At 39.8% G+C, this 12988-nt stretch overlaps 1 protein-coding gene across 1 annotated transcript; it reads right to left on the bottom strand.

Annotated features, from left to right (window-relative positions):
- Positions 1-992: 992 nt before the first annotated feature.
- LOC121300143 (mitochondrial fission process protein 1-like) lies at positions 993-11265 on the bottom strand. The gene is made up of 4 exons (XM_041228580.1): positions 11129-11265; positions 5230-5357; positions 3570-3802; positions 993-2224 (listed from the first exon to the last, which is right to left on the bottom strand). Exons 1-4 carry the CDS (start codon positions 11193-11195, stop codon positions 2149-2151), a joined length of 504 nt encoding a protein of 167 aa, XP_041084514.1. The 5' UTR covers positions 11196-11265; the 3' UTR covers positions 993-2148.
- Between the last annotated feature and the right edge of the window lie 1723 nt (positions 11266-12988).

The following is a 12988-nucleotide window of genomic DNA, read 5'->3' as shown; positions in this document are numbered from 1 at the left end:
TCTGTACTGTGAAATGGCTAACTGACCAATCCATTGTCCCTGGTGGCTTAATGTGTATTTTTGGGTGGGGTTGGAGACGCTATTTAATGGCATCTGAGATTAACCTGTGCTCAATGTTTGTGTTCTTCTCAACTGTAATCACTCAGCAGAATCTGCAAAGGACCTCTTGAACATTAACTGCTGTATTGGCAATTTAGTTCCGTGCAGGTACAAATGTTTCTGAAATTTCCTACTCCACTTGCTAGTTTCAAAGACCATTCTATTTCAACCCTGTTTTGAATTTATCATTGCTTATCTGTACCTCTTAATTGACTGTACTGAACATAGGCTGTTAATTTGATGCTATAGGACCAAGTATTCTGTTTCAAAACTTCAATCTGGTTCCTGAGTAGTGTATCCAGTAAAAAGCGCTCCTGTGTGAGTGCAGGATGCACCCTATAGCCTGGACCTTGCTGGTTTGAGTCTGGGCTATTCCATAGGCGCCTGTGGATGGAAGTTCCCAGGAGGCAGTGCTCAATTGGCTGAGCATTGCTGTGGGCAGGTCTAGGTTGGCCGGGGTGTTCTCTGCGCACCAGCAACCCCTGTGGGCTTGCCTGTTCGCTGCCCCGGAGCTGCATTGTCCTCCTATGCTGTGGCTGCTTGGTGAATCTGCAGTGTGTAAAGAAGCTGAAAGCACATGCTTTGGAGGACAGTGTGTTTGTCTTCGCCGCTCCAGAGTCAGCGCAGGGGTGGTAGTGGTGAGCTGAACCTGAATAATAATTGGCAATTTCAAATTGGGAGGATTAATAATTGGCAGTGACTAAATTTAAAAAGGGACAACCTCAGCCATTGTTTGAAACCCAAACGTGTGTCGCTGAACATCAGGCTCCAATGCTGTCGTAAGCCCGCTCCGGTCACAATGGGAATGTGCTGGTGACTAGAGAGATGATGTTGGGCGGCTGCAGGCAGTGATGACCTGACGCATTGCAATACCAGCAGAAAACTTTGCGTGATTGAGGGGAAAAAATGGGAGCATTTTATTAGGAACAACCTGACCAATCCTCAGCACTACCATTATAGACATCACAGTGGGGCGCCTGGCTAAAGCATCTGGTCTAATGCACCATTTAAAATCGAGAAATGTAATAGGTACAATATGAACAACAGTAATGAGGTATAAGAGAGCTGGTGGTTGTTTCAATGTAGTTCACATACTTCTGGAAAACACTAATACTGATGCTAGCTTTGTAAAATGATTTTCTTGTTTAAAAAAAACAATGCTTTGGAAGTATGTGCCAGTGTTTATTTAAATGCTAACTAAGACTTTAAAATCCATTTGAACTCTTAACTCCTTAGTAGCATTGTGTTTTATTACAAATGTGTCCAACTACCTTAACAGTCATTTCCTGCAAGCTTTGGCTCATCAGGTCCTATTGGTGTCACACAGGCGTCTAAAGCAGGGGTAATTAGGGAGTCTTGTGCTATGACCTTGGGAACACTGCATAAAATTCAGTACAGCAGTACCTGTAAACAGCACATGCCTTTTTTCAATACATCACTGCATATATACAACAGTAGTGCAGGTGCATAGACTGAGTTTCACATGTTTAATCCCCTGAAAGATGGCTTTTAATACATTATGGGGTACATATTAATGATCTAACAGAGGTGGAACTTAAAACCACCACCCTAATTCATAACCGTTTGTAACGGGGCGTACTCAGGTTGCAGTGACTGCCTTCCCCCTTCCTGTACTTCTGAAATTAAAGGAGTAAAGCAGTATTTGAGTCTGCTACAGTTTGATCATTAGGTACACCCCCTATGGCTCATTGTTAATTTGCAGTAGTAAAGCAAACATACATAAAAAAACAACCACTTGTACAAATCTAAGTAATGTATCCACTGGATCACAGTCATGGGGGAGTAGTCTGGTTGCCAGCGCTAGTTTTCCAACTAATACATATGTTACACAGTAAATAAAATCCCTTGTTTAACAAGAGCCTTGAGTTGATGAAATATAAACACCCACACTCCCTGTGTTTTCAGTTAGCTGATTACAATGTCCCATAGTCCTGAAGCCACCCTGTCAGAGAGCAGCAGCTGTGTTGGGTCTCCCCGTTCCCATGGAGCTGCGCTGTGCTTCTGAGGCCCCTGAGTTCAGACTCCCCACTAGGAATCATGCTTCCCACTCCCGCCCCTGCCATACACCTTCCGGAGGCTGGAGTCCAGAAGGAAGTCTACAGACCTGGAGGGGTGGAGAGAGAGAGGAGGGTTATTCTACTTGCATCCTAATACAATGTGTTATTGTAATACAGACCAATTCAATCCCACACTCAAACAAACAGGTCTGAACATTTTACTCCAGTTCCAGTCCCTGAACCCTAGCCAAAAGACACCGGGAAAGATCCTTAGACCTATTCAGGCATAACAAGCTATTAATTGAACAAACAGCTTGAGAAAAATGGGTCACCTGACTTGACAAAGATTTGGCATCAACCAGCTTCTAGGAACCAGGCAAGCATTAACAGGGCAAATGGCTTCTTCTCATTTGTAGGTTTTCTTATTTTCTTAACCCTTTGTCAGCAGCAAACCTGCACCCGCACCCTTACATGTGATTCAACTTTGATCGTTTCCCTTGTTTTTGATACTGAGGACACACTTGTCTGGGAGTATCCCTTCTTCAAAGTGCACATGGTAATAAAAACACACAATGTTCACATACCACAATCACGGCTCCTGCTCACTGGCAAAATAGTTGTGGGAGAGCTGAGGGAGCTACAGAAATGGTGTATCGCTTCTAAAATGGATTTATCCATAAATATTTATTTGTTTAGGCAACAGTCATTTTCATGAAGCTGTGCGCCTATGTGTCTATAAAACATTAGTTTCCAGCACTGTACTTGATAACTGCATTCTTTACAGTAGCCTGGCTATTACATGATACATTACAGAAAAACATGATTTCATAATTTGTTCTGTCTTCATGAAGTTGCAAAAAAGGCGTTTCCATGCACAGCTCACTCCTGTTTATTTCCAGAATAGAATGAGTGTCTGTGTGTACAATACATACGTTTCCAGCACCCCATGTATTTCATTATTGCATTGTTTACAGCACCGTGCTTCTTACCTCCTACAATACATTATTGAAAACAAAATATGATTTTGTTCTGCGAGTTGGAAAAAAATACTAGGCTAGCCCCTGCTGACCTGTAGAATCGATGCCTGAGAGGGTGAACATGCTCCATATACAGAACTGAAAGTGGTAACAGCACTATTTGGATTGGCATAGTTTTTTATTTTTATTTTATTTCAAGAGATAGAGCCTATTTTAATTTTTTATGTATGCAAGTTCTTTTAGCACTTCACAAGAACGTTTATTAAATACAGAGCTGTTTAAATAATAATATAAACCAGTTTTGTCTCGTTCTTTTGCTTTAAATTCTAAGGTAACTGCGTTTATGTATGTGGGGTGCATTTGCACCCCTTTCTGTCTTCTGTGCAAGCTCGCTTATTGCCGCTAACGGAGGGTTAAATTCAAACCCAGCAGTTTGACTGTAAGAAAGCAGGAGCGCTGGCAGTTGGGAGCTCACCTGTCAATTGGTTTGATGATGAAGGGGATGGTGGTCAGGCCGATGGCGGTGGTGGTCCACTTGCGGACGGGGAGGGGCCAGCGGGTGGTGCGTCCCAGCATATAGAGAGAGGCGGCGCACACGCGGTTGATGGTGAAGCCCGGGATGGCCACGGAGGCCAAGGCCTGCCACACAAAGGTGTCTACCACTGCCACCGCCACCCGAGCAGTCTTCCCTGCCCCGTCCCCATGTTCCTGCCAGGAGAGAGGGGGGAGGTTTAATTAGTCTCTCTGGAAAGTCACCCCTGATCTAAGTTCAAGGTTTTCTGTAGACAATGTGCTTCTTGAAAGATGTATTCCTATCCAAAAGTTGGAATGAAGTTTTACCCCATTAGAAGAGCTCAACTTGAAATGTATCAATAGTTTTGGAGTGTGATTCAGATTTGTTACTGGTCATAATTTCAATTCAGCCAAATTTGCATGCCAGGCAAGGTAGTTACCAAAAATGACTACAAAAGATTTAGAAGTGAGTAGTTTTTCAAGATTTACGATTATACTGTAAATACAGTATAATCGTAAATCTCGAAAAACTACTCACTTCTAAATCTTTTGCAGTCATTTTTGTATTACTTTAGTATAAATACATGTTAATTTGGATTCATATGTTGTTTTTTTCTGACTTTATGTGAACGAAAAGACACACATTTGCCCGTTTTCCCATTGGAAATAGTGATATTTTGAAATATCACTGTCCTGGTCACAAAAGGAAAGTTTATGGGGAATAATAGCCATTTTCTATACTTTTGAGCCATAAGCAATTAGGAAATAACACTTACTACCCAGGAACAACAAAAAAAAATTGTTACACGGTGTAATCTTTTACACATCTTTATACATATGTTAGAATTTTGTTTTGCAGATCCCCCCATGGTGGGGTGGGGAGGGGATTCCACTAGTTTGAAGACAAGCCGATTTGTGTTTGCTGTCTGGTGCATGCTTTGACATTGTGTGGCGTCAGGCTGAAGGAACTGTGATACAGGTCAGTTAGCTTGTTCCTTACTAATCTGAATGATTATCACAAATGTCATATCGCCAGCATTCACATCTGTATGCAGTTCATTAATGCAGAAGCCTATTTTTATACTGAAGATTAATTCAGGTCGGGCTGGAGTGAGGATCAGATTGCAAGGGTAACAACATTGGAGGGAGGGTGCAAAATAAGAAATACCGCAGTCCAATGTGAATGTATTTTTAGTGCGTTGTGAAAGCTACAGGGACAGTATAGAAATAATTCAGGGAATCCCAGTGAAGGCTACAGTGTGTGTGTTTAAACCTCTGTTTACTCTGGCCCTTCATCGCTTAGTCATTGTGTGTAAACAGGCCCTCTCCCACTGCTGCTACCTGTACCAGAGGGAGACAGCAATCTGTTAATATGATCTTTCCCTGACCTGTGACCAAATATAATATTGCAAAGATTGAAGTCACTGTCAAACATTCGAAGAGCTTCATTCCCAAGCATCCCAGCACATCTTATTTTGCTAGAAGCCTTGTCTCTGTACATGGACTGGTACAAAAAGTGGTGTCAGACATTAAAACTCTTTTCACCAAAAGTGTGCACTTATAAGAGACAGGGGGCGCCAGAATTAATAGCTCACATACTGAAACACAAAAAGTGAACTCACCGCAGCTGCCTTCTTGCCCTTGTCCACGGCGTCTGCTGTCACGTACACCGTGGCGACCCCGTAACTAGCCCAGACCATCCCGACTGGCACCAGGGCACGGAATGCTTCCCCCACTTCATTGGCATAGCCTGCACAGAGACACAGGAGTCAGCGCCCATGCAAACCTTAGCACAGTCCTGCATTGAGACACAGGAGGTTTACAAAATTCCAGGTGGAGGATTTCAACTGGAACCTTTCCCCACTTTTTGAATTGGAAATTTAGAATGGGCCCCCAGACTTCGCTCCTATAGGGCAGGATGGGAAGAACAACACTATCAAACAGTTTTGTCCATACTTTTACTAATGGTTTTAAGTAATATCATTTTTTTCTTTATAGAAGAGTATGCTCTGCGTCCTTTTTGTCAGGGTCTTTATGGCTAATTTGAAACTCCCACATGAGCGGGTGGGGGGGCTGGGGATTTTAAGATAGAGCCCTGGATGCCAGATGGAATCAAATGCCTTTTTGAAGTCAACAAAGCAGGCAAAGATGTTCCCTTTCTTCTGTGATGTAGGTGTTGATTAATCTGGGTGTGCATGTGATCTGTAGTGTGGTCGGTGGGCAGGAATCCTATTTGCTCATGTACTAATGTAGATGTGGCATACAGACAGGCAACTTTCTACATATATTTCCAGATTTGAACTCAATAATTGCTGATAATGAAGGCACTAATCAAGTTGGATAAGAAGCCAATCACAAGTCACTTATGAGTCAAGCACCAACGCTGAAAATCATCAATGCATCCTGGGCTGGGCTCTGAGTAATAAGAGAAGTGTAACCCAGGGATGGCAGACACCCCAGCAGACACCCTCTCCCTCACAGCATGCATTCCTATCTTATACTGAGATGAGTTCCACAGACTGGGGATCACTCACCCTCTCCCTCACAGCATGCATTCCTATCTTATACTGAGATGAGTTCCAGAGACTCTGGCTCACTCACCCTCTCCCTCACAGCATGCATTCCTATCTTATACTGAGATGAGTTCCAGAGACTCGGGCTCACTCACCCTCTCCCTCACAGCATGCATTCCTATCTTATACTGAGATGAGTTCCACAGACTGGGGCTTCCTCATCCTCTCCCTCACAGCATGCATTCCTATCTTACACAGCACTAACATTATACTGAAATGAGTTCCACACTGGGGCTTCTGTCTTGTTCCCCCTCTCTGTCATTTTCAGTATTTATTTTCAATTCAGTAAATACTGAATTTTCCCACAGGGGCATAAGGGCATCATTTAGTTCCAGAATAAATAGTCATGTCATATCAGAAAAGGCTAACAGTTCAAACCACTGTTGGCATACACTTTGCAATGCCTTTTTGATAATTTCATTGGCAAACCAGGCTTGGCTGTCAACACTACAGAAACCTCTCTCTGGGGGTAAAAATCAAGCACAAAATGTTCCACCCCAGCTGTTCTGCATTAGTATATCTGAAGAAAACCATTTTACATATACAAGCACAGCCACATTCATAACAAGTATATAACACTGATATCTGCAAAAGGGACTAAGTTATGCAAAATGTAGGCCCTGTTTAGTATTGTCCCCTTTTGTAGAAACTGCATGAGGGTGTAAAGAGTTGCATATTACATTATAAAAAAAAACCTGGGACAAAACTGGAACTATAGTATGTTGGTAAAGGTTTTCGATTCAGCATGATTCTCTAAACTCTTTTAATCAAACATGTTTGTTACCACTTTCCCCAGTAAAATATACACCTGAAAATGTTTTTAAAAACTGTATCGCTAACACTATGTTATGATAGCTTTTAATGACTTAGAATTTCAAATGCTCACACGTTTTCCTAATGAATAGTTGGATGCTACAGTGGTAAAAATAAATAAATAAATAAAACACACCTATGGCTCTGACTAATTGCAGGATAGCTTTTTTTATTAGTTGTTCACATTTTCAACTTAGCAAAATAGTGCTGCAGGTTCTGCTAGACTCACCACATGCATTCCTCTCAGTATTGTAAACAAGTAAGCATCAACACACCCCAAACTAAGCCTGTGGAGGCTGTGATTCAGGGTGGATTTACCTTCCAAACCAAAGGCAGGTGTGTTTATTAATGCTATGGAACAGCAATCTGCAAACATTAATCATACCAGTTGAATCTTTGCAGAATGTTAAATACTTAAATATCAAAATTGCAAAACATTCGAGGGTGACCATAATCCCACCTGAAGGGCACTGCCAGCATTACTGCAGGCAAAAAAGCACAACATGCACATCCAGTGGCAGAACAAGATTGTGTGTGTGTCCCTCGCATTGTTAAGGCTATATTGATTTATTAAAATATGATGGCCCAGTGTAAGTATGTTTTAAATAAAACTAAGCACTCTAAGTTAACGCAAAGCACAAAATTGGTATAGCCTTTGGGAAAAGCTAGAAAATAAAGAATTAATAACTATTTCGGGCTTTGCCCTGTACACTCCCCCTGTTCTGAGTGACAGGCAGACTCTGGAACAAGGAACATCGGAACAAAAACTAACATGCGAAACCCCATTGATACATGTGTATAAAAAGACAGTATTATTAACGTAACAACCAATAATAATGAGGAGTTGTATTGAACTGTCCAATCAGGAGATGGATGCAGTTACTGGGTGGAACATGAATGATTAGCGGATTCACGTTTGACAGCAGTGTTGCCAGACCAGTTTTCCCTGCAGATTTAGAGGTTTCACGTTTCTGCTCAGGGCAATCTGGAGGTAAGAAATGGGCAGAGGTTTTTTTTAAAGGTACATTTTTAATTTTAGAGGATTTTTTAAATGTTTTTTTTTTCTGTCTGAAAGCATTTTGTTCCCTAAGATGCATTCATAACATGCAAGTCCTTGCGCTGTGACATCATACCAGTTGATGCCACTGATTTCTATCGCATTTCTCCAGATGTTCGATTTGCTATGACTGCCCAGTATAAGATCACTTCATGTGCAGCAGGTATTAGGGTCCCCAGCACCACATAGAGTCTGTGCTACATTGAATTTGAGTGAGAGGCACGGGTGGGGGCCTAATACTTGCTGCACAGGAAATACATTTAGTTGTAAGAGCCGTGTTTAAGTGTTGTGCCAGTCAGTGAATATATATTCTGGAAAATGATTTAAAAAAAAAAAAAACTACATTTACAGATTGTTTTTTACAATGTAGCCATGGTGTGCCAAAATAATATTACTGGAGGTTTAAGGTTTAAGAATGATACAAGTACAGTGCATTCCTGAATTGCATACATGATGAACTGCATATACCTGTTAACTTGTGAAGCACATTTCCTATGACAATGCACATGCAGTAGATTCTTCTGAAATGCATATCCCGTTTGCCTAAGAGTTTTATGCATTTAACCAGAATAAGGAACACACATTTTCAAAAGAAATGTACTTCACAATTGTATGCAATTATCAGGTAAACAATTAAATGTATTATAATTGCTGGTAATTGCATAAACCTGTTACAGCAGGCATTGGATTTCAATGCTACTTGCATGAATGGTCTCTTACTAAATTCAGTGTATATTGCACATTTCACCAGACTACTCGTTCGTGTTTCCAACAAGAAAAACAGGACATGAGCCCTCATACTAATTTTTTTTCCTAGAGGTATTCGGGGCAATCCTAAAGGTTTTCTTGCATTCATGTAGAGGTTTTTAACACTGTTTGACAGTGTTTATGACAAGCAATCTGAGCTGGACAGCGTACTCACCGGAGTGACAGAGTATAAGTTAAGTATGTAACACATATCTAGATTTTAATAATTTGTTTAAAATAAATTAGTCTTATATATCTCATTAAATATGTTACACAGACAATACATTTTTAAATACATATTTAAATATATGCCTATTTTCTGAAACCGGACCTCATGTGTAGTTTAAGCAGAGACATCACTTTTAGGGGGGTCTGGGCATACTCCCCCAGGATTTTTTTTAAAGCCCCCAAAACGTCTTTTCATCTCGTATCTGCTGTGTTTTGACATGTATTGTTATTAAACTCATATTTACAATAACTCAAGGCTTAACAGGTGATTAATCAGTTTAAGTTTTAATTTGTTTGAACTGGTAAAATCTTCATTTCTCACCGGATTGGCCTTCGGCAGAGCTGCTGGCACTGCCTCTTGAAGAATTTCCGTATATCCATCTAACGTTAGTCGTTAGCTAGCCTACAGTTGAGAAATTGAGGATAATACAATGACATTGTGATTAACACTATGTCACCTTTTCTACACATGACCTACTGATAATTGTTTTGCAATGGCCTACTGAATGAAAGCAACTGAGTATGAAAAGATATGTTGATGATGTTACGTCATCTGTCTCATTTATAGCCTGGCACAGATAGCAAAACTACATTAAATACAACGTTAATTAGATATCATCGCCATATAACTTATGTCGAATTTAAAAGACACCGTTAACGTTACCGTTAGCTAGCTCGCAACGTCTGTTACACTGTAACCTACAGGCAGCCTCACATAAAAACGTATTGGTTAACAAAGCTTTGATTACACCGTGTAACAACTACAAAAGATTTAGAAGTGATTATTTCGAGATTTACGATTATACTGTATTTACAGTATAATCGTAAATCTCGAAAAACTACTCACTTCTAAATATTCTGCAGTCATTTTTGTATTACTTTATGTGAACGAAAAGACACACATTTGCCCGTTTTCCCATTGGAAATAGTAATATTTTGAAATATCACTGTCCTGGTCACAAAAGCAAAGTTTGTGGGGAATAATAGCCATTTTCTATACTTTTGAGGCATAAGCAATTAGGAAATAACACTTACTACCCAGGAACAAAAATTGTGTTACATAGTGTTATGACCAAAGTCTATAGTAGTGAATACTCTTCCCCTCTCTCTCTCTCTCTCTCTCTCTCTCTCTGTTCTAAATTACCACAAATTCACATCGTAGACTATCTGCATGAATCCATAGTGTCGGAGCCTTTTCCTATCCGTTTACTGTTAGCTAGCAGTCTCAAGCCACAGAAGTAGCTAACGTTAACCAAAATGTTCGCTACAAGCAGGCCTAACAGTCACTGGCGGCGCAGCAGCCTCCCCCAGGTCCTAGTGCCCGCCCGGTAAGTGCTTTAACATGCGATTAAACGGTTGACGAAAATAAAAGAAATCACAGAGAAAATATATTGACTGATATATTTATTTATTATAGGCCTAGCGACGTCCCTGAGTTTAAGAATGAGATGGGTGGGTGAGTGAGTGACGCTACTCAGGTAGGCGGGTCAAATAAGCTCTTAAAACATAAAATGAAAGGTCTTTGAGATTAATTTCGGACTTTGACCGGGCATTGTAGGGCACTCCTAGATCTGGAATGAAATATCTTTGTGATTCATTTTAACATATGTATTCCCTGTTGAGGAGTTTAATTTATACAAATAGTTATTTGTTTACAGAACCAAGTAAAACAAAGTTTTTAAAAGAGATGCACATGGTTCTTTACTTCAATGTGCTCTGAGGTAACTGCAAGATCCACAGCTTGAAGGCGATTCATATGAACTCTTAAGTTCCAGTGTATTCTTCCGTGCGTAATTGGGAAAACAAGGCAATAGTATTTCAGAATTGCTTCTTTTCTATATAAGTCTGGTTTATATTGATAGGTAGTCCCTTTTAAATGGTGTTTCTGATATGCATACGCATTTGATACATCATCAATACAGGTATGCATATTTTCATACGGGCTGCTTTATATTGATTTATATTGAAATATTCCAATAGTTATTCACGGTCAAGTACGACATATCTTTAAGTTTTGATTGGGTTTTCTTTTCTTTTTTTTTTTTTTTTTTTTTAAGAAATAAACTTCATCACGTCGAACAAAACCATTCAAATCCGACTCACCTAAAAAGCGGACCCACGTATCGCGGTAGATATCAACCTCCTTGCTGTGCTCCGGGTTCGAGTCCATGTTTAGTTCAGAGAAAAAGTGACCCTGTGCGAATCAGTACAGAAACTCTCTAACACTCTAAGGGACACTTCGCAATTGCCAGGGACCGTCCGCAATTTACTAGCGTGATAAATTGGCAAAAGTTGAAGCTATTATTTAACGGATTAAAACACGATTTCAAATACACTTGTTAACAAACATTATAATATTATATATATATATAGATATATATATAATATATAATATAATCTTAAGATATTCATTTGAAGTAGAGTAAGTATAGCCCTTTTTTATTCAAAGCAATATCAAAAAAAGGTAATGGAATTGAAATTTACGACGATCCCTAGCTAAAGTTGCTCCAGTTCCGGGTTACAGTAACAGCGGCATACTGCTGCTGTTTAGTGCGTGTCAAACACAATTAGGATTTTTTGCAGGGGTTAAATATCGTATCTTCCTCCAAAAAAAAAAAAAAAAATAAAAAAAAAAAAACACAACCTAGTGTCGGTGCCTGGAGTACGAGTATCATTAATATTGTGTCTGTTGTATGTAAGAGCATGATAATGTATTGCAGTACCGTGCTTACTGCTGTACTGTGTTCTTTACAGTGAAGTCAAGGTCAATAGGTATGTGAAGACAGGCATGTACGTGTGTGAGTATGGCATGTAGATCTATGTTTGGAACCTTCTGAGTTTAAATGGCTTCAAAATGCTTTCCACCCAAGCTAGAAGCGTTTACTAATAATTAGGATTTGGAAGGGGGTCAAAATTTTCCCTTTCTGACACAAATGTGTATGTTTTTTCAGACATGTCAACCCACAGTGCAGAATTCTGATTTCCCCAAAACCATGCAACATCTATGGAAATCTTTTTGCTTAACTCTTATGTCATGTTTTGCAGTATTTTCATAGGGAGAAGTAATATCTGAATACTTATGCATGTGTAGTATAACTTTGCTGTGTGTCATGTTTCTTAAATGTTATTTTCAAATGTACATGCCTTTGCCCTTCTTTAATCCTGGTGGCATTTCTCATAATATTACTACTGTCCACACCTCCATGTAACAGGAAAACAAGATTCATCTACACAGTATCATTGAGAAATAATGACAAACCTTTATTATTTGTTCTCTTTCATAGAAGATAGCCTTTAAGCAGTAACGTGTAGAGGACATTAAAAAGGCAGGGACTCATTGAGAAAAAAGGGCACTTTTCAAGCATATTATGACTGAGAAAAAGGACACTTTTGGGGCACAAGGGCAGGAAGGCAGGGGCTTAAGCCCACCCAGCCCCCTCCCCCTTCACACATCACCACCTTTAAGAATACTTGATTGCTCTCTTATTGTGCAAAAGGCTGTTTTGGTGTATTACTCCTAGATTAAAGTGGGGGATCCTACCCTGATTGAAAAAGTATACCAGATTCACAGCTTTACTGTGACAGAGTCCTTCACCAACATTACCAATGTCATCATCATTTTAAAAGGATTGCCAATGACATCATCATTTTAAAAGGATTGCCAATGACATCATCATTTTAAAAGGATTGCTATATTAATTTTAAAGGGTATTTTTGTAAGGGTTATTGACGGGGAAAACAGATGTCCTGTTTTGAAATTAACACCAACAGAGAAGATTTTTTTTTTTTAAATGTCCTAATCTGCCAACTTTAAAACTTGACCTGAGCACCACTGAACATGTTCGTGGGAGGCTCAGGTGAGGGACCAATATGTGTAACACATGAAGTAAACTTCCTTACAAAAAAAGAATGGAAAACAATGAAAAGGGACTTGTTAACGTTTCAAGACATAGGGCATTTTAA

The sequence above is a fragment of the Polyodon spathula genome, chromosome 25 (assembly GCF_017654505.1).
Source record: "Polyodon spathula isolate WHYD16114869_AA chromosome 25, ASM1765450v1, whole genome shotgun sequence".
In the NCBI taxonomy this organism is placed as follows: Eukaryota; Metazoa; Chordata; class Actinopteri; order Acipenseriformes; family Polyodontidae; genus Polyodon; species Polyodon spathula.
The sequence above is the reverse complement of the archived record's forward strand: the minus strand, read 5'-3'. Positions and strand labels throughout refer to the sequence as shown.

What these genes read in the sequence shown, in the direction of transcription:
- LOC121300143 (XM_041228580.1), bottom strand. Translation starts at nt 11,195, where the DNA reads ATGGACTCGAACCCGGAGCACAGCAAGGAGGTTGATATCTACCGCGAT. An exon ending in TACGTGGGTCCGCTTTTTAG is followed by an intron (nt 5,358 to 11,128) that starts GTGAGTCGGATT and finishes GTCTCTGTGCAG; the next exon opens with GCTATGCCAATGAAGTGGGG. An exon ending in AGGGCAAGAAGGCAGCTGCG is followed by an intron (nt 3,803 to 5,229) that starts GTGAGTTCACTT and finishes CTCTCCTGGCAG; the next exon opens with GAACATGGGGACGGGGCAGG.